At 43.1% G+C, this 21,289-nt stretch overlaps 1 protein-coding gene across 1 annotated transcript in view; it reads right to left on the bottom strand.

Annotated features, from left to right (window-relative positions):
* tbx4 (T-box transcription factor 4) overlaps positions 1-9,204 on the bottom strand; it is a 99,339-nt gene extending 90,135 nt beyond the window's left edge. The window contains exons 1-2 of the mRNA XM_085964694.1: positions 9,049-9,204; positions 2,805-2,899 (exon numbers count right to left, since the gene is read on the bottom strand). Coding sequence (XP_085820820.1) covers positions 2,805-2,899; positions 9,049-9,204 — 251 coding nt within the window. The remainder of the gene's footprint in view (positions 1-2,804; positions 2,900-9,048) is intronic.
* Positions 9,205-21,289: the final 12,085 nt, after the last annotated feature.

The following is a 21,289-nucleotide window of genomic DNA, read 5'->3' as shown; positions in this document are numbered from 1 at the left end:
GCCAGGGGTGGCGCTTCAGCAACTCCATTGAGGAGAGGGTGCAGTCACAGTCTGACAAGATTACCAAGGCAGGTTCCATTATAAGTGTGATCGTAGGAATTTCTATTGGAAAAAGTTGACAGGAACTGCACGCAGACATAAGATTTCTAATACATTGTGGATCAATTTATTGTTGCCACATAAAGGGAGAAATTTGACTTGTGCCCAAAACGGGCACGAAGTTGGTGGAGCGACCATTCCACGCGCTGGTCTGCACCGTCCTGAGGCCCAAGTGAAATTTGGCTTCGGACCTCATTTAAATGGTGCCGGCCAACTGCGGGGGAGGGGGAGGAGGCAATTGGTGGGGAGGGGGCGGCGGTCCTCGAATATGCCGGCAGTAGGCTGGAGTTTTTTTTGTTCTCCTGGGCCCACAAAAATAAAAGCTTCTTTTGAATGGCCTCTAGCAGTCCTGTTACTGGCTGCTGGTTAGGCCATTCAAGGCCTGGTACGTCTAGGCCAAGCAAGCTCTGCTCATTTGTACCTGTATTAACATTTGGGGTGCTACAACCAGCGTAGGACCCAGATTTGCATATTTAAGGAGCCTCAAGCCTGTTTCAGGCAAGCACCCTGGACGACTAAAAGTTGCCCGTGTCAACATGGCGCCTGACACACTTCCGGTCCAGATCAGGTGCGACAGATCCCGACATGAAATTCAGAGGCCTAGCGCCCGTTATAGGGGCACTAAACGTGTGGCCATAAGTTGAATTTCTCCCCCATATGGGCTGATTTTCCAAATGGCATGTGAGGCTCTGATAGGACCACACATTCAGAAAATCGACCCAATACAGCCAGCGGTATCAGAAGGAGATCAGATTTAGGACATCTTAAATGATAGGAGTCAGATTTACATGGTCAAAAATAGAGAGACAGATCAGAAACACAGGCAAACACAAGAAGAGTGAGATACATCAAACCAAAAGATGTGCGGGTTAGGTTGATTGGCTATGATAAATTGACTCTTAGTGTTAGGGGGATTAAATACATGGGGTTACAGGGATAGAGTGGGATATGTGTTGGTGTAGGGGTTACGGGGATCGGGTGGGATATGTGTCGGTGCAGGCTCGATGGGCCGAATGGCCTCTATCTGCACTGTGGGGTTTCTATGATTCTATGAAAATGAGCGAGGCTTGATAGTTCTATTGGTTGCTACTGACCTTGGCTCAGTAGATCCCTAAATTCTAGCAAGCGACTGTCAAAACCAAACTCGCTTCTGCAATATACATAGCCAAAAGATTAAACAATGTTTCTGAACAATAATTTGGAAACGGTGTCAAGTAATTAGTGTGAGTCTCTGAAACTGAGATGGAGGAACTTCTTCACTCAGAGGGTTGTGAATCGTTGGAATTCTCTGCCCCAAAGGGATGTGGAGGCTCAGTCGTTGAGTATATTCAAGGCTGAGATTGATAGATTTTTGGACTCCAGAGGAATTAAGGGATATGGAGATAGGGCAGGAAAGTGGAGTTGAGGTCGAAGATCAGCGATCTTATTGATCTTATTGAATGGCGGAGCAGGCTCGAGGGGCTGTAGGGCCTACTCCTGATCCTAATTCTTATGTTTTTATGTTCTTAAACTGTATTTAAAGATTTTAATTGTTAGGTGTCAGCTTGGCTCAGTGATAGCACTCTCACCTCCGAGTCAGCAGGTGATGGGTTCAAGTCCCATTCCAACAACCTGAGCCCATAGTCTAGCTGACACTTCGGTGCAGTACTGAGGGAGCGCTGCACTATCGGAGGTGCAAACTTTTGGATGAGACATTAAACTGAGGCCCCGTTCAGGTAAATGTATAAGATCCCATGGCAACATTCAAAGAAGCACAGGGGAGTCCTCCCAGTGTCCTGGCCAACTTTATTCCCTCAACCAACAGTACCAAAAACAGATTATCAGGCCATTAATCTCATTGCTGTTTTTGGGAGCTTGCTGTGTGCAAATTGGCTGCCAAATTAGTCTACATTACAACAGTCACTACACTTCAAAATAATTTGTTAACTGCAAAACCTTTTGGGATGTCCTGCAGGTGCGAGAGTAAATGTAAGTTAATTCTTTTCTTTATTACTTTTAGGATAGGATTGGGTTACTCTCTCCACTTGGTATCCTGGCCCAGGCAATGACTGTGGACAGCTTGCTCCCTGGGTCTCTGCCTATCCTGTGAAGAGCTCTCCATTATCAGAAGCAGGAGAACAGCCTTGGGACAATTATCTTTGATTTTTCTGTCAGTGGGGAAGTGTCTGGGTTCCACCACTCCATGGCACTAAGTGCAAGTGCTCTGACATGCTAAGCTGTGCGACTGTTTGACACTAATAATATTTGTAATTGTATAAAACGTCGCTATTTTAAGGATATAGAACCATAGAATGATACAGCACAGAAGGAGGCCATTCGGCCCATCGTGCCTGTGCTGACTCTTTGAATGAGCTCTCCAATTAGTCACGCTCCCCCTGCTCTTTCTCCATGGCCCTGCAAATGTTCTTACTTCTATTATCCAATTCCCCTTTGAAAGTTATTATTTAATCTGCTTCCACCACCCTTTCAGGCAATGCATTCCGGATCGTAACAACTCGCTGCATAAAACAATGTTTTCCTCATGTCGCCTCTGGTTTTTTTTGTCAATTAATTTAGGCAAACGTAGCAGCCAATTTTCACACAGCAAGATCCCACCAACAGCAATGAGATAATGACCAATTTGCCACTAAATGAACCAAATAAGATCAATTAGTATAAAATGGCACAAAGTGTCTCTTATTTACACTCATTTACACTAAACCTACCTGCCAGCCTTGGTGATGATCATTTCTGTGCCAGCTTCATGAAATTTCTTCCAAAGTTCCTTTTCATGGAGATAAACCTTGATGTTCTCTATGCTCTGGAATCGAATGCATCTCTTTAGTACTGAAAATGTTTTGTGTAATAAATAACAATATTTCATTCCTCCAATTGACAACAGGTTAACTTTATTGAATATTCTGTATTCGATGAATAGAATGTTAAAATTCCAATCTCAAAATCTTTTTGACACTAAAGAGAAAACAAATTAGCTTCTAATCAGTAAATGACAAATACTGGATTCCCTGAGAAACTTAGATCAACTAAATGAAAGGAAATCACCAACGAACATCAAGGTTTTCTAAATTGGATGCTTGATGGAGCCAGAAACTTACAAGATCGTGAGTCTACACATTGGACAATGTCACTGCTCGCTCTTCACGCTATCAGTCGCGAGAGGGAAATGCCGAGTTGAACAAATGGGCAAGTGTGGCTGAGATTTAACCTAAGGCAGCAATAATGGAACCAAAAAAGGGAGTTAAGGTACAGATCAACCATGATCTAATTGAATGGCAGAACAGGCTCGAGAGGCTGTATGGCCTCCTCCTGTTCCTATGGAGATAGAGCGAGAAAGTGGAGTTGATGTAGAAGTTCAGCCATGATCTTATTGAATGGTGAAGCAGGCTCGGGGGGCCGTATAGCCTACTCCTGCTCCTGGAATTTTTTGAGGATGTAACTAGATAAGGGAGAACCAGTGGATGTGGTGTATTTGGACTTTCAAAAGGCTTTCGATAAGGTCCCGCATAAGAGATTAGCGTGTAAAGTTAAGGCACATGGGATTGGGGGCAAGGTATTGACTTGGATAGAGAACTGGTTGACAGACAGAAAGCAAAGAGTTGGAATAAACGGGTCTTTTTCTGAGTGGCAGGCAATGACTAGTGGGGTACCACAGGGATCGGTCCTTGGACCCCAGCTATTCACAATATATATTAATGATCTAGACAAGGGAACTAGATGTAATATCTCCAAGTTTGCAGATGACACAAAGCTGGGTGGGCGTGTGTGCTGTGAGGAGGATGCCGAGAAACTCCAGGATGATTTGGACAGGTTGGGTGATTGGGCAGAAGCATGGCAGATGCAGTATAATGTGGATAAATGCGAGGTTATCCACTTTGGTGTCAAAAACAGGAAGGCAGATTATTATCTGAATGGCAATAGATTGGGAGAAGGGGAAGTACAATGAGACCTGGGTGTCCTTGTGCACCAGTCGCTGAAGGTAAGCATGCCGGTGCAGCAGGCGGTTAAGAAGGCAAATGGTATGTTGGCCTTCGTAGCGAGAGGGTTTGAGTACAGGAACAAGGATGTCTTGCTGCAGTTGTACAGGGCCTTGGTGAGACCACATCTTGAGTATTGTGTGCAGTTTTGGTCACCTTATCTGAGGAAGGATGTTCTTGCCATGGAAGGAATTCAGCGAAGATTCACCAGGCTGATACCTGGGATGGCAGGAATGACGTATGAGGAGAGATTGGGTCGATTGGGCTTATACTCGCTGGAGTTTAGAAGAATGAGAGGGGATCTCATTGAAACTTATAAAATTCTGACAGGACTGGACAGACTAGATGCAGGAAGGATGTTCCCAATGGTCGGGGAGTCCAGAACCAGGGGTCACAGTCTAAGGATAAGGGGTAAGCCATTTAGGACAGAAATGAGGAGGAATTTCTTCACCCAGAGAGTGGAATTCTCTACCACAGAAGGCAGTAGAGGCCAATTCATTAAATATATTCAAGAAGGAGTTGGATATATTTCTTAAGGCTAAAGGGATCAAGGGATATGGGGAGAAAGCAGGGACAGGGTACTGAGTTTGGATGATCAGCCATGATCTCATTGAATGGCGGAGCAGGCTCGAGGGGCCGAATGCCCTACTCCTGCTCCTATCTTCTATGTTTCTATGTTTCCTAATCCTATGTTCCTATGTTCTTGTGTTATGTTCCTATGTTGTTTCTATGTTCCAATGGGGAGCAGTGTAAATATGACAATCAATTTGAGTGTGTATATATGGGCAGGATCAGTAGCTACCAGGCAATAAAACAAGTGGCCTCCTATTGCATCACTCATGAGATACAACATAAGTGGCTTGTTTTCCATAGACTACTGCTTGTCAACGCACACCCTATTGAAAGGTAGAAACAATAGAATGTAATGCGTTACGACTTTTAAAAATATTTTTTGTCTGCAGTGTTTTGGGCACATTTCCAGTTTACTTGTGGAGCAAGTGCATATATGTGGTGAGATTGTGTGTTGTGTCATCACACGGTTGGCTTTAACATTAGTTTTAAATGTATTTTATATCCATGTGATATGTTGCCATGTGATATTGATGCATCATTGTTGGGAAGGAAGATACTCTGGTTACCCATGGGAACCATTAGCCACCACACTGCACCAGTTTTCTAAGCATACATAAACCATTTGGGATTTTAGCTCTTTGTCAGGTTTTCATCGGTTTGCAGTCAGTGAAGGATTAGGCAACGCAGCGGGATTGGCAGACTGAACTTTTACCTCTGGGACTGATGGGGCAAAAGTCAACTCTCCTTAGTGGCTGTGAAACTAAGTTTGGGCCATTCTCAACCAAGTTGCTAAAGGCTTTGGGTCACGGTTCATTACAAACTGGCATTAATTTGGTGGCCTCACCTAGAGAGGATGGATAGGGCGGGTAAATGTTGACAGTGGATGCCAAAATTTTGAGTGTTTCGTTGCCCAGAACGAAGAGGAGATACTAGCCCCCCCAGAAAAAGCAAGTTTGTAATTAGTCAGCTCGCGTCATTCCGACAAACCCTTTTTTTATTGGAATCATTTCTGTCAGTATCGAGTGAGGTCCAAAGGGACCAGGTTTTTAACACTGCTCCCTATGGTTGAAGGTGTTTACTCGCTTTGCAGCAGAGCTCAAGAATATTTTAATAAATTTCTTGCACTTTATTTGAAACATTTCCCTATGGTCTCCTAATATTCTGTTAATGAATTCAACTGAATGTTAAATTCATATAATAAACATATGTATATTTTCCCTCAATGTAGCCAGCAACACCACCTGCCAGGTCTGTCGTAGGAGAAGAGATTGAGTAAACTAGGCCTGTATTCGCTTGAATTCAGAAAAATGAGAGGGGATCTCATTGAAGCATACAAAATTATTACAGGGCTTGATAGGGTGGATGCTGAGAGAATGTTTCCCTTGGCTGGGGAGTCTAGAACCAGGGGCCACAGCCTCAGGATAAAGGGTAGGCCATTCAGGACTGAGATGAGAAGAAATTTCTTCACACAGAAGGTGGTGAATCTTTGGAATTCTCGACCCCAGAGGGCTGTGGAAGCTCAGTCATTGGGTATGTTCAAAACAGAAGTCGATAGATTTCTGACTAGTAAAGGCATCAAGGGATATGGCGATAGGGCCGGTGAATGGAGTTGAGGCAGAAGATCAGCCATGATCTCATTGAATGGCGGTGCAGGCTCGAAGGGCCGAATGGCCTACTCCTGCTCCTATTTCTTATGTTCTTATGGCTTGTTCTCCCATGCCTGCGGGGTCACCTCTGTCATCGCCCCAAGGCGCCCACCTTGCCCACTCCTATTCCCCATCTGTATGTTGCCGTGCTGACGTTATCCCTAAGCAGTGGGTCAGCTTTTGTATATCCATCCATGCTACCCCACTTTATCCATCCATTACCACCCTTGAATCTACAACTGTCACTGAGCACTCTTGATTGCCTGACTGACATTATGTTGTGCATGACCCAGAGATTTCTGTACCTCAAACAGTGACAAGACCAAAGCTATCCCGTTGGGCCCATTCCAGATACTTCACATGTTAGCCCCTGATCCCAACCCCTTTCCTGGAAGTCTGGTCAAGTTCAGTTGAAAGGTGTGCACCCTGGATGTCCTGCTCGACCATGAGCTAAGCTTCTAAGCTCTACGTTTGGTCAAGCAACAAGATCTTTGCCAACTACTCACCTCAACTAATGACAAAAATCCTCATTTACGTGCTTTTCATCTGCACTTTTCTAATGTCCTCCTTGCCATCCTCCCAAGCTCTACCTCCACATAAACTCCAATTCATGCAGAACTCCACCACCTGCACCCCATCCCAAACAAAGTCCCGCTCCTCTACCACTCCATTATTTCTCAAGCTCCATTTGTTCCCCATCCCTCAGCACATCAACTCTCGTCCTTGGCTACAAATCCCTCCACAGTCTCCCTCCTCCTCCAATCTCTGCAACTTCTTCCAACCCCAATGTTCATGCTCACACTCTTCCAACTCTAGTCTACTGTGTGTTCCCCCTGTCTTCACTCCACTATTGATAGAAGCACCTTCAGCTACTGTCCCCATTCTCTTCCTAAAACCCACTGCCTTGTTACTTCTCTCCGCCTTCAAAAGCCTCCTTACAAATCTCAGACCATCCCATCAGTCACCTCTCCTAATTCCATCCCTCCCCCAACTCCTACTGTAAAGCACCTTGGGAAATTTTGCTATATTAAAGGCACTATATGAATATTTTAAAAATTATGCATTATTTGGGTTGTTTTTAAAATTACAAATTTGATACATTAATCTTTCTCTGAATCAAAGACTTCTAAAATATGACCATGCGATCTCGGGGTAAATATTCCAATGAGTCTGCATCTGGCACATCCCGGAGGCCTATATAGCAAAACTGTGCATTCCCCAGCCTGCAATTGTCCATCGGTTAAAGTCAATGGGCAGAAAATCACAGGCAGGGAGAATGCAATTTTGCAATTACGTGTCCTGCGAGTGTGCCAGATACAGGTTCATTAGAATTTTATCTCCTAATTTTCACACAGTTAATATTGTTTTGGAGAAGCGAAGTTTCCAAAGTTTCCTTTTTTAAAAATCCTTTTCTACCTTCGTGTTTTCAGATTTTCATCCTTCAATCTCGAGAGCCAACAAGGTTCAGGTCGCTGCCGCCTCACCTCCAAGCTCCCATCATACCAGTCGATAGTTGGCCCATGGTGCATAGGGGTGGGTGATACGGTCTGTGATGATTTACCACACTCATTGCCATAAGGCAGACTGGCAAATTAACTGGAAGAGATTGGCTGAATGTGATTGGCAGGACTTTGAATCTGAGTCAGACGTGGCGACCCATTATTTACCATTAGAGATAGTGGGCCATCAGAAAAGGAGAGTTGTCCTATAGACCTGAAGGTGGAAGGCTACTCGTTCATGGTTAGTTTGTATTGCTGACCAATTTATAGAAGTATGGAAGTAGTGCAGGGGGTGTCATGGGCACAGCGATTTTATTGTTGTGAAAACATAGCATGTGTATTGAGGTGTATACTGACCTCTTTCATCCTGATCATAAAAGACATGAGATCTGCTTATGGGAGTAACCAAAATTTGTAATAAGTGCCTTTAGCGTAGCGAGACATCCCAAGGTGCTTGCCGGTTGAGGGTTGGACCCAGGCAGGAGTAGATGGGGAATTAGGGGAGGTCACTGAAAGCACTGTGGAAGAGGAAGGTATTAAGGATGTTTTATAAGATGGTGAAGAACGAAGCAAGGTAGAAGGGTTTGAGGGAGAATGCGAGTGTGGGGACGAGATGACTGAAAGCTCTGCCACCAATGGCAAAGAGAAGTGAGTACAAGATGGGCCAGAGTCGGAAGAACAGTGGCTGCAAGAGGGACTTAAGAATGCAAGAGGTCGCAGACACGGAGAAGAGCCAGGCCATAGAGGATTTTGTAGATGAGGGTGAGGATTTTGAACTCAAATATGTCAATGAGGAGCAGGGAGCCAATGAAGATAAGCAAGAATAGGAATGACAGGTGAACAGGACTTCAAGTGGGATGATATTCAGACAGCCGAATGCTGGATGAGTTTGAGTTTATGGAGGCTGGAAATTGGAAGGCCAGCAAGAAGGGCATTAGAAAATCAAGTCTGGAGGTAACAAAGGCATGAAGGAGGGTTTCATCAGCAGATGAGGATCAGGTAGGAGCAGAGACAGGTGAGATTCCAGAAATGAAAGTAAATGGTCTTCATGCTGGACTGGATGTAGGTTTGAAGCACAAGGTCTGAGCGCACTATGGTGCATGGTTGGGCTGTGTTGAGCAGGCATCCATGGAGGGAGACGGAATGAGGGGCAGAATCTCTGCTGGGGACAACGGGGTGTTTTCGGTCTTGCCACTCCCAGCAACACACTGTCCTTTTCTTTGTCCCATAGTAAAGGGAGAGATGGTGATTCCTTACCTGGTCAGGGTCCTGTGCCTGTGGGCTGCCTGGAGACATGCTGCTTGCTCCTGGAGCTCCATGCCCTGGGGACTGCACATTGTGCTCCTGGTGTCCGTCTACTTGAGCTCCTGGAAAGCTCTCATCACTCTCAGTCACACTCTTCTCCTGCAGCATCTCCTAAAGAACCAACACAGTAGAAAATATACTCGCTAGAGGACATTGTGCACATGAATACTGGCTACTCCATTCAAAAAGATACTCTAGGTTTCACGCTCAAATTGTAATAAACAGGTCTTACTGGCAACGTGCATGACTTGGACACAATTCCTTAATCTTCTTTTTCTGCTAATACTACTTCTCAATTTTTTACTCTTGCCGGGGTACAGTTCCACAGGAACTAGGTGACCAATTCCACAGTTCCTTCAGTACCACACACAGACGCTCGTTTTTTCACCTGCGAGGTTAGACAGTGAGGATCAGCCCACTGTTGAGGCATTGCAGCCCAGCCTGATCCAGCCCTCATCTGACATCCACACATGTACTGTCTAGTAGGAGTCGGGTAAACCATAAGAAGCTCTGGAGAGCTTCAAGCCTGTTCCATCCAGAGCTCTTCCACACCAACTGTCCATCCCCTACTTTGAGGACGAAGTCCCTTGTCTTATCAAGAAGCGTGATTACTAGCTCTATAACACTCTGTTTCACTTCCCAATCAGGAAACTCTCGTTTAAACAGCACCTAAATATCCGGAATTCTCTATTAACCGGCAAAATTGATACTCCAAAAATAACACTTCAATAACCGGAAATGTTGCCGAGTCCGAGTCTCCTGCGGTGGCCGAGTTAGTCAGTGGGGGTAGTTCTCCAAACTGCCACTACTCGGCTTCTTGGCGCTGTCGGAAGTCCGAACACCTCAATAACAGGAGTCTGACTCTCCCGCGCTGCCGGTAGTCCCTTTAACACAACATTCTGTAGGTGAGTACCCAATTATATTGCATATTTCTTGATTTTTTTATTTTTGTTTGTTAAAAGTAGCCTCGGTAGATAACCCTCTCCGTCATCTGGAATTTTTAATCAACCAGCACCATCCCGGTCCCGTCGGTGCCGGATACCAGAGAGTTTCCTGTAGATAGTGATCCAACTTCCTTTAAAGGTGACAATTGACCCCCAAATTGATTCCCCTCTCTGGGAGTCTATTCCACATCCACTGCCCTATGGGGAATAAAGATTTTCCTAATATCTAACCTTGCTTGAAGCTTGTGAAAGTTTCACTTATGTAATCTACTGCTGAGCTCTTTGTCCAAGTTAAATAGCTTCTTTACTTTAACTCCATTTTGATGTCCTGTATCATGTCTCCCCTAAGCCATTTTTCTCTAGTGACAGTACATTTAGTTGTTTGAGATTTTCTTCACACTTAGTCCCTGAAGGCTCGCTCCACCAGTTAACTGTCCAAAAGTTCAAATCAACTCCTGTGTGTGTACTGCAGATACATGTCACAAGATCAGAAGATAAATACACACTGGTGAGGCAGTATCATACAGCACAGAAGGAGGCCATTCGGCCCACCGTGCCTGTGTTGGTTGTTTGAAAGAGCTATTTAATTAGTCCCACTCCCCTGCTCTTTCCCCATAGCCCTGCTCATCTGTCCAGAAGGAGCAATCTACAGTCTCCTTGTCACAGCGTCCAATGGATTCTTGAATGACTCTGAAGTGTTCACATCGCTATGTGACTGGAGTTAACCCAACACACAAAATACCCAACAAAACAAACAGGATGCTGAAGTTAACTGGCAAATTAGTGGAGTATAAATCACTTTTATAAACCATTCTGAAATTAGGAGACTTTTTTTACGCAGCGATTTGGAATGCAGAAAGCAGATTCAATAGTAACTTACAAAAATGAATTGGATAAATACTTGAAAAGGAGAAATTTGCAGGGCTATGGGGAAAGAGCAGGCGAGTGGGTCTAATTGGATAGCTGTTTCAAAGAGCCAGCATAGACACGATGGGCCGAATGGCATCCTCTGTACTGTATGATTCTATGATGATAAATCAGAGGAGATTATGATGAAACTGTATTGCCAACTCCCTGCAGTTTATTGCTGGTTTATGAATTAATATTTTTAAAAAGTAGAACCGTTCACTTATTCAAAAGATAAATATAAGCTTCGGAACTATTCTTGGTGATAATAGTGTATTGAACACTTAACCTTTTGTATGACATTCTTCCATCTGCTAATTTAGTAGTTTATTTTTTAATTATTTGAAATTATTTTCTAGCCTGAAAACTTTAATATGAAATTTGCACAGGCTGATGGGGGTAACTCTGTTGCTCTCGTATTTTTTGCCTCCTCTTCCATGGCAGAACTCTGAGCCTCCCTGATTTCAGAGCTGAGTCTGGGTACTTAACATCAGGCTGGCATCAGGCTGGCTCTTCCGCTCTGGCGTGCTGCATCATCGTGTAACACTTAACTCCCGTCACTGATCAACCTCTAAACATTGTGAATAAAGTTTACAGATTGTCAGTCCCCTAGTGTACTGTGCCGGTAAATAGAACAAGTCTTGAGATAAGCTGACAAAGAGTTGTGTTAAAACTTGTCAAAGAATTAATATAACATTTTAATTTTTGTGCTTTATTTTATTCTATCTACAGCATCTGTGACATTACTTCATTCATTTTCCCTTCTTTGATTTTTTTCTTTCTCCCTTTTTATTTTCGTTTGATTTTGATTCTTATCTTTCTCCATTCTTGTTGTCATTCGGACTACAACTTTTTGTCTTGTTGGTTTTGATTCTGACATTGCTGACACTTTCCAATTATATATTTTTCTGTGTTTTTATTCCTTTTTCTTAGCTCTTTTAATTCATAAGAACAATTCTCCTATTCCATTACACAGTATCCATGTTTACTTTCCTTTGCATGTCTGTTTCCTTAAAATTTTTTGATTCTATTGCTCTTATCTTTTTTGCATTTCTTCCTCCTCCTCTTATCATCTCTGGCGCATTTGAGTGGGATGAGTGAAACTCTGGTAGATGGGAATTCCAAACCTGAATGGCAGGTTGCAGGCAGCAGTTTAACTCTGACCTCACAGAGTTTGGATGCTCAACCGTCTGGTAAATGCAATGACACAAGGACAACTAGAAGCGGCGCAGAGCACTTGACCCTGTATTTTTCTAGGAATTAGACAATTTGCATCAATCTGAATATTGATTTTATATTATTAAAACTTTTGCATAAGGCTCCCACAAACTTCAATTTAATCCTGAATTTTTATTCACCATTTTTGTCAACATTCAGCATTGGAAATTGCTATGTCAACATTCCCCATTCAATTTGACTTTGTCAACCGTCACGCTGTAGTTGTAGGGTCTGGCCACTGGATGGCTCTTTGGAGCGAGTTTCTGTTCTCTCAATTCTGTTGTTATCTTGTACATTTAAAAAAACTTACATTCATCAACTGACCTTGGCATATCCATAGGCAATTTATTATCATATGTTAAAAAATGAATGTAGATACTAGCAGCAAGATAGAATTAATTGTTTCCTATCATACATCAGAAGCAAGCACAAGTGTTGGAGCCTGGAACTGCCTTCAGAATCTCAAAAAATAAAAGATGGTAGAATAACAGTATAACTCTAGCACTTGACTCTCAGAGTCAGAAGGTTGTAGGTTCAAGCCCCACTCCAGAGACTTGAGCACATAATCTAGGCTGACACTCCAATGCAGTACTGAGGGAGTGCTGCACTGTTGGATGAGAAGTTAAACTGAGGTCCCGTCTGCTCTCTCAGGTGGATGCAAAATATCCCATGGCACTGTTTTGAAGAAGAGCAGGGAACTTCTGGTGTCCTGACCAACGTTTATCCTTCAACCAATATCACTAAAAACAGATTATCTGACCATGTATCTCATTGCTGTTTGTGGGAGCTTGCTGTGTGCAAATTCACTGCCGCCTTTCCTACATTACAACAGTCATTACACTTCAAAAATTTACTTCTTTGGCTGTAAAGTGCCTCGGGACATCCCGAGGTCATGAAAGACGCTATAGAAATGCATGTTCTTTCTAACGTGACTGCTGCGCACTCAAAGACAAGCTGCTGTCACATCACTCAGTGCAGTATAATGGAGAGAGAACAAGAGAGATGGGCTCACAGTGGTAGATGTGGCAGTGCCAGTGCCAGTCTTCCCTCTTCCAACACATGAATGCAGGCAGGACAGCAGCCCGTCAGCTAGCAGGCCACTAGCTGCAGTACACAGCACTTTGCCTGGGGTTTATTCCAAGAATTAAACCATTTGTGAGAAGTGGACAGGAATAAGAATATTAATTTTCAACAAAATTGCAAAAATGAATGTGGATGCCAACATCTCCTGCAACTTTTTCATAACTTGCCAACGAGTGCTGTGCTAATTACAGACCTGGTGCGTGTTAACAAAACTCACTGATTCTGGTTTTTTTCTTTTAAGTGAGCTGTTTCCAGTTTTTTCTCACTCGGGAGGAAAAAATAACAACTTTGCTCATTTCAGTGGTTTTTGCAGCCTGCTCACTAATTATAAACCCATTTCAGTGCACTTCACGGCTTTCCCAATTGCTAACATATAAATGCACCTCTGTTCATTCCAGTGGGCTTCCAACCCTTGTCTTGCCTTTGTAACATTTTACTGTTGGCACTGCTCTCATCTTGGTAAGCGAGAAAGGTTGCTGGGGAATTCAATACTAAATGGGAGGAGCACGTGTTACAATAAATTGCATATACATCACACTTATAGAACAAAAAGTTTAAATTGGGGTGTTCAGCCTATATAATTTTTTTTCTGGGGTGGAGGGCTTAGGTTTGGGATCAGGCCTATATCACAGAATCATACAGCACAGAAGGAGGCCATTCGGCCCATTGTGCCTGTGCCGCCTCTTTGAAAGAGCTCTCCAATTAGCCCCATTCCCCCACTCTTTTCCCATAGCCCTGCAATCATTTTCCCCTTCAAGTATTTATCCAATTCCCTATTGAAAGTTACTATTGAATCTGCTTCCACCGCCCTTTCAGACAGTGCATTCCAGATCACAACAACTCACGACGTAAAAAAATGTCTCCTCATCTCCCCGTGGTTCCTTTGCCAATGATCTTAAATCGGTGTCCTCTAGTTACCAATCCTCCTGCCAGTGGGAACAGTTTTTCCCTATCTACTCCATCAAAACCCTTCATAATTTTGAACGCTTCTGTCAAATTTCAGCGTAACCTTCTTTCCTCTAATGAACATAACCCCCATTCCTCTAGCCTCTCCACAGGGGTGACCTATACATGTGTCAATACAGTGAATGGCCACCAGAGTCAAACAAATTTTTGCATTAAATACAAGTGCAACTGGATCATTCGAATATACAGCACACGTATATTAACATTTTACAGTCTCAAATCCTGTCAAAATACAGCTGTTAAAAAATCTTCAAGGTACCTTCTTAAAATCTCATCTGAACTATTGAAACTCTGGACATGAGGTTACAACATCCCATTTTACCATCAGTTTAGCATTGATACAATGTGGCCCATTTACACCAAGCCAATGTCAAACATAATGTTTCTGACTTCAGAGCTTTGTCTCAGTAGCGTGACCACCTAGAAGTGTGAAGCTTACTGCCAGTAGGGAGCTACTTGTTAACACGCCCAGGCAGCCCTTCGTTCCACCTGTAGGTTCCTGATGTTTGAAAAGAGCCCCCTTCCTTCTCCGATAGCTCAGCTGGTTAAACCAATGAGTGGCTGAGCCATACAGACCAGTTCCGATCTCCCAGTCTGATATGGGATTCCAAAGTATTACAAAGTATTTACAGCATAGAAACAGGCCATTCAGCCCAACAGGTCCATGCTGGTGTTTATGCTCCACATGAGCCTCCTCCCACCTCTCTTCATCTCACCCTACCACATATCCTTCTAATCCTTTCTTCCTCATAGAGTCATAATGGCACAGAAGGAGGCCATTCGGCCCATCGAGTCCGTGCCAGCTCTCTGTGGAGCAATCCAGTCAGTCCCATTCCCCCACTCTATCCCCGTAGCTCTGCAAGTTTATTTTCCTCAAGTGCGTATCCAGTCTCCCCTTGAAAATATTGAGTGTCCCCATTTTCACCACTTCCGTCGGCAGCGAGTTAATGTGCTTATCTAGCTTCCCCTTGGATGCATTAATGCTATTCACCTCAACTACACCCTGTGGTAGCAAGTTCCACATTCTACCACTCTCTGGGTAAAGAAGTATCTCCTGATTTCCCTATTGGGTTTATTAGTGACTATCTTATATTTATGGCCCCTAGTTCTGGTCTCACCCGCAAGTGGAAACATCTTCTCTACGTCTACCCTATCAAACCCTTTCATAATCTTGAAGACCTCTATCAGGCCACCCCTTAGTTTTTTTTCTAAACAAAAGCTCCCCACCCTGTTCAATCTTTCCTGATAGGTATAACCTCTCAGTTCTGGTATGATTCTAGTCAATCTTTTTTGCACCTTCTCCAGTGCCTCTATATCTTTTTTATAATATGGCGACCAGAATTGTTCATAGTACTCCAAGTGTGGGCTACCCAAGGTTCTATACAAGCTTAACGTAACTTCTCTGCTTTTCAATTCTATCCCTCTAGAAATGAACCCCAGTGCTTTGTTTGCTTTTCTGTGGCCTTAATAACCTGCGTCGCTACTTTTAGTGGTGATAGAGATACTACAATTGGCCTCAGCACTCCTGAGTTAAGGAGAGGAAAATGGGCCATAATGCCACTCTTGATCACTATCTGGCAACCCCCTTATGGAAGCACATGCATGTAGAGATCAGGTGTGAATGCAAGTCTTTCACAGAATCATAGAATCATATCTTTCTTTTACATTCATCAATAAACGTGCATGCTCCCTCCCCTGGATTGGCAGTGTATCCTGTAACTGCCCCAGAACTTGAAGTAATTGGCTATAACAGCAGCTTTGTATTGAGGGCTATAAGACTGCCTCGATTTTAAATCACCGCTGAGAAATTGGAAGGAAAACTGAGTTGAGCAGAACCGTTGGCTATACTTCAATTGTTTATGAAAAATTTAATCAGCATTCACTGCAGTACTGGGTTCATGATGTACAATTGAAGCACTGATTTTGATTTAAAGTACTTCCATCTGACAGTCTGGTACTGGGACAACTACCTTTAAGTTGCACCTATAAAGCCCCAGTCTAAACTGTTCCCCTCAACATTTCCGTTAAATTGCATTGGAATTGGTTCTGTACCTGGACAAATGTTTCAGTCCATGGGATTCTCCCAGAAAGAAAGATTTGCATTTATATAGCGCCTTTCATAACCTCAGGACGTCCCACAGCACTTTACAGTCAATTAAGAACTTTTGAAATGTAGTCACTGTTGTAATGTAGGAAACGCAGCAGATAATTTACACACAGCAAGGTCTCACAAACAGCAATGTGATAATGAACAGATAATCTGTTTTTTAGTGATGTTGGTTGAGGGATAAATATTGGCCAGGACACCGGGGAGAACTCCCCTGCCCTTCTTCAAAATAGTGCCATGGGATCTTTCACGTCCTCCCGAGAGAGCAGACGGGGCCTCGGTTTAACGTCTCATCTGAAAGAAGGCACCTCCAAAAGTGCAGCACTCCCTCAGCACCGCACTGAAGTGTCAGCCTGGCTTATGTGCTCAAGTCTCAAGAGTGGGACTTGAACCCACAACCTTCTGACTTAGAGCTAAGACCATTACCCCCTGAGCCAAGCCTGGCACCCAGTGCACAGTGTCCATCATCTGCTTTTACCACACTACCTACTTTAAATCTACCCTCATGTTACATGTACTAAGGGAAATTCACCATTCCCGCGCTCAAAGGAGCATGGGTTGGAGAATTGGCACTGCAGTGTTGGAGCCCTATTTCTGACCCGCACTCCCTTCAAGAGCAACTCCATGCTGAGAGTGTGGGATTTACCCTATACTCTTTATCGTTTGAATCCAACTCCAATATCTTTTGAATAAACAAGGTGTATTGTAGCCCAAACCCCCACTCTCATCACTTTATTTTTTACTCATCTTTCTCCCCTTTTCTCCTGAAGCTAATGACTCTCATTGGTGTAGGGTTAATTGATACTGGTTGCCTTCTAGTCCATAATCCAAGTGACTACTCTTCCTGTGTAAGTCTGGATAGTGAGTGTTGGTTGGCTACATGAACATGGAACCAATTTAGTCTGATGCTGTCTGTGTTAGTATTTTGGTCACTGGATAGCCATCAGGAGCAGGAGCTCTGGCTGATTTTACCCTTCCTCAAAATCCAAGGATCCAGAGGCTAGCTGTCGCACCTCTACCCCCCACTCAGTTTGTGATTCACTATCTCAGCACAAATCTGCCATGTCCTCACTCTTTTAAATGTGACTCTATTCATTGTTCATTAACCTGCTACAGACTAATGCTAGGTATCACCCATGGCTCAGGGGTAGCGCTCTTGCCTCTGAGGCAGAAGGTCATGCGTTCAAGCCCCACTCCAGAAACTTGAACACAAGTCTAGGCTAACACTTCAATGCAGCCCTGAGGGAGTGCTGCATTGTCAGGGTGCTGTCCTTCAGATGAGGTTAAGCTGTGGCCCCATCTGCCCTCTCAGATGAATGTAAAAGATCCATGACACTACTTGAAGAGGAACAGAGGCGTTTGTCTGGTGTCCTGCCCATTATTTATCCCTCAACCAATATCAATAAAACATATTATCTGGTCATTTTACCTCATCACTGTTTGCGGGACCTTGCTGTGTGCAAAAAAGTACCTCATTGGCTATGAAGTGCTTTGGGACATCCCGAGGATGTGAAAGGCACTATATAAATGCAAGTTCATTCTTTCTTTAAGAAGGCAGTTTTCTATGGTTGTTAACTTTAATGAAAACCAGATTTGAGTAAACAGGTACAAAGTGGCAACAGACTTTTCCGTTATTTGTTCAAAAAAGGGTGTAAGGATAAACCCAGCAACTACAGGCCAGTCAACTTAACCTCGGTGGTGGGGAAGCTTTGAGAAACGATAATCCAGGACAAAATTAACAGTCACTTGGACAAGTGTGGATCAATTAAAGGAAGCCAGCACTGATTTGTTAAAGGCAAATCGTGCTTAACGAACTTGATTGAATTTTTTGATGAGGTAACAGAGAGGTTTGATGAGGACAATGGGGTTGTTGTGGTGTACATGGACTTCCAAAAGATGTTTGATAAAGTGCCACATAATAGGCTTGCCAGCAAAGTTGAAGCCCATGGAATAAAAGGGACAGTAGCAGCATGGATACAAAATTTGCTAAGTGACAGGAAACAGAGAGTAGTGGTGAACGATTGTTTTTCGGACTGGAGGAAGGTATACAGTGGTGTTCCCCAGGGGTCGGTACTAGGACCACTGTTTTTCTTGATATATATTAATGATTTGGACTTAGGTGTATAGGGCACTATTTCAAAATTTGCAGATGACACAAAACTTGGAAGTATAGTGAACAGTGAGAAGGATAGTGATAGACTTCAAGAGGACATAGACAGGGTGGTGGAATGGGCGGACACGTGGCAGATAAAGTTTAACACAGAAAAGTGCGAAGTGACACATTTTGGTAGGAAGAACGACGAGAGACAATATATACAAAGGGAACAATTCTTAAGGGGGGGCAGGAACAGAGAGACCTGGGGGTATACGTGCACAAATTGTTGAAGGTGGCAGGGCAGGTTGAGAAAGTGATTAAAAAAGCATACGGGATCCTGGGCTTCATAAATAGAGGCATAGAGTACAAAAGCAAACAAGTTATGATGAACCTTTATAAAACACTGGTTCGGCCACAACTGGAGTATTGTGTCCAATTCTGGGCACTGCACTTTAGGAAGGATGTGAAGGTTTTAGAGAGGGTGCAGAAAAGATTTACAAGAATGGTTCCAAGGATGATGGACTTCAGTTACGTGGATAGACTGGAGAGGCTGGGGTTGTTCTTCTTAGAGCAGAGAAGATTGAGAGGAGATTTGATAGAGGTGCTCAAAATCATGAGGGCTCTAGACAGAGTAGATAGAGAGAAACTGTTCCCATTGGCAGAAGGGTCGAGAACCAGAGGACACAGATTTAAGGTGATTGGCAGAAGATCCAAAGGCGACATGAGGAAAATCTTTTTTAGCAGCAAGTAGTTATGATCTGGAATGCACTGCCTGAAAGGGTGGTGGAGGCAGATTCAATCGTGGCTTTCAAAAGGGAACTGGATAAGTATCTGAAGGAAAAAAATTGCAGGGCTACGGAGAAAGGGTGGGGGAGTGGGACTAGCTGAAATACTCTTGCAGAGAGCCGGCACGGGCTTAACGGGCCAAAGGACTCCTACTGTGCTGTAACCATTCCATGATTCTATTACTGTTTCTGTGAACCTTGCTCTGAAAGGAAGTTAGTGGGGAAAAATTGCAGGTTAAGGGTTTATTAAAAGGCCTCTCCCTAAGAAACACATGCAGGATTGCAGTGAAAGGCGGGGACTGTAAAATACAATTGGGTGCTGGACTCTCATTCAGGGTGGGTGTTAATTATATGAAGGAAGGTCACAATTCTGAAGTAAAATTTTGTGCTTGAATTTAGCACAACCTGATACAACAATACCAGAGAGGATTCACATATATTTGATTAAAATGCCATTATATAACCAAAATAATCTAATAATACCATTTTATTAAGCAATGCAATTTTTATGTGACGATTTGTTGTAAAATTTCAATGATTGCTTGAAGGAAAAGTATAAATGATTCAATTGTAGGAATGAGTCACAGTAACAATGGAAGGCAGTCATATCGTTCACCAATGGAGCGACAGCAACAAATGTGGTAGAATTTCAAAACGTTTCAAAACCATTATTTCTCAAACAGCGCATTCCAAACTGTGACAAACGTTTTAACGGTTTATTAGCTCCACCCTTGCACCATTCGCGATTTTGTGCTGTTCAATCATTTTCACGGAATAATAGATAATGCAGGTTTCTTGCAGCCCATCGGGGACTCCCTGAACACACTTATCTATCATTTGTTTTTCTATAATTCAATTTTGTTTTTGCACATCCCCACGTGAATTTTCATGACAATTTTCAATTCTCATACCTTGCTCATTTTTACTTTTCACATCTGTTATGGTCATTGAGTTTCGCCACCAGTTTTATAAAGAGTTTAGCTTCATGCTATTGAGCTACAGAAGGAAATTTAACTAGAAAATACAACATATGGACTCCTCTGGTAACAAGGATAAAGTGTTATTATTGAAAATAATACCCAATGTTTTGTTGGTTTATACCACTGTTATATGTATCGTAACGTTTTCCCCTATGCACTTATCACATCAGCGCTCCATCTATCTCCATATAGATACTTATAGTTGTACCACAGCAGTTTTCAGTACAGGAGGAGTTGTGTCTGTGCTGACCCTTTGCCAGAGGAATTCTATGGTATAACTTTGTTGATTATGTTTGCGTTCATCTGGGTACGTCAGATTAAGTATTACCCTGAGCTCCTGGGACTTTATTTTTTTTAAATAAAAACTCACGGAAAACTATATTTACAAATTATTTTTTCCACATCTTGTGTCGAATTCGTTTCTGTGTAATATGGTGGGCGGAACTTTCAACTTTGGTCAGGGCATGAAACTTGCGGAATCTGATCAGCTGCCCGTTATACCGGCTGCCCGAAGTCAATGCAAAGGATGATCGGGCGGGTGTATTATGGGCGACTGCTCCGCGACCACCAGTTTTACACCCCCGAGAAAGTTGGAAGTTCCTCCCAATATCTAGATAATTTATTGAAAGAAGGAAGGTACAGCGCCTTCCACGGCCTCAGGACGTCCCAAAACACTTTACAGCTAATTAAGTACTTTTGAAGTGTAGTCACTGTGGAACTATATTGTGCTGATTTTTTTAAAGATATAATTAATGACTACCTCACCAAAAGTTATTTCAATATTGTCTCATTACAAGCAGTCACTAATTATCCGGAACTAAAAATATCACAAGAAGAAATGTGTTTCCATGACTCCTGAGAAAATAATTTTCTTGAAGCAGTAAACAAAGGTCTTGCATTTCTATAGCGCCTTTCGTGTCCTCGGGACGTCTCAAAGCGCTTTACAGCCAATGAAGTACTTTTGAAGTGTAGTCACTGTTGTAATGTAGGAAACGTACATCAGAAACTTAGCGTACTGCCATTTGTAATATTAATTTAGGTTCCTGGTGACACTAGTTGTCGTTTGCATTTTAGGGTTTATTCACACTGCAAGTTTAGAATCCGTACTT

This window comes from Somniosus microcephalus, chromosome 22 (assembly GCF_052327205.1).
Source record: "Somniosus microcephalus isolate GS21.2 chromosome 22, FLI_Smic_1.0, whole genome shotgun sequence".
NCBI classification, from domain to species: Eukaryota; Metazoa; Chordata; class Chondrichthyes; order Squaliformes; family Somniosidae; genus Somniosus; species Somniosus microcephalus.
The sequence above is the reverse complement of the archived record's forward strand: the minus strand, read 5'-3'. Positions and strand labels throughout refer to the sequence as shown.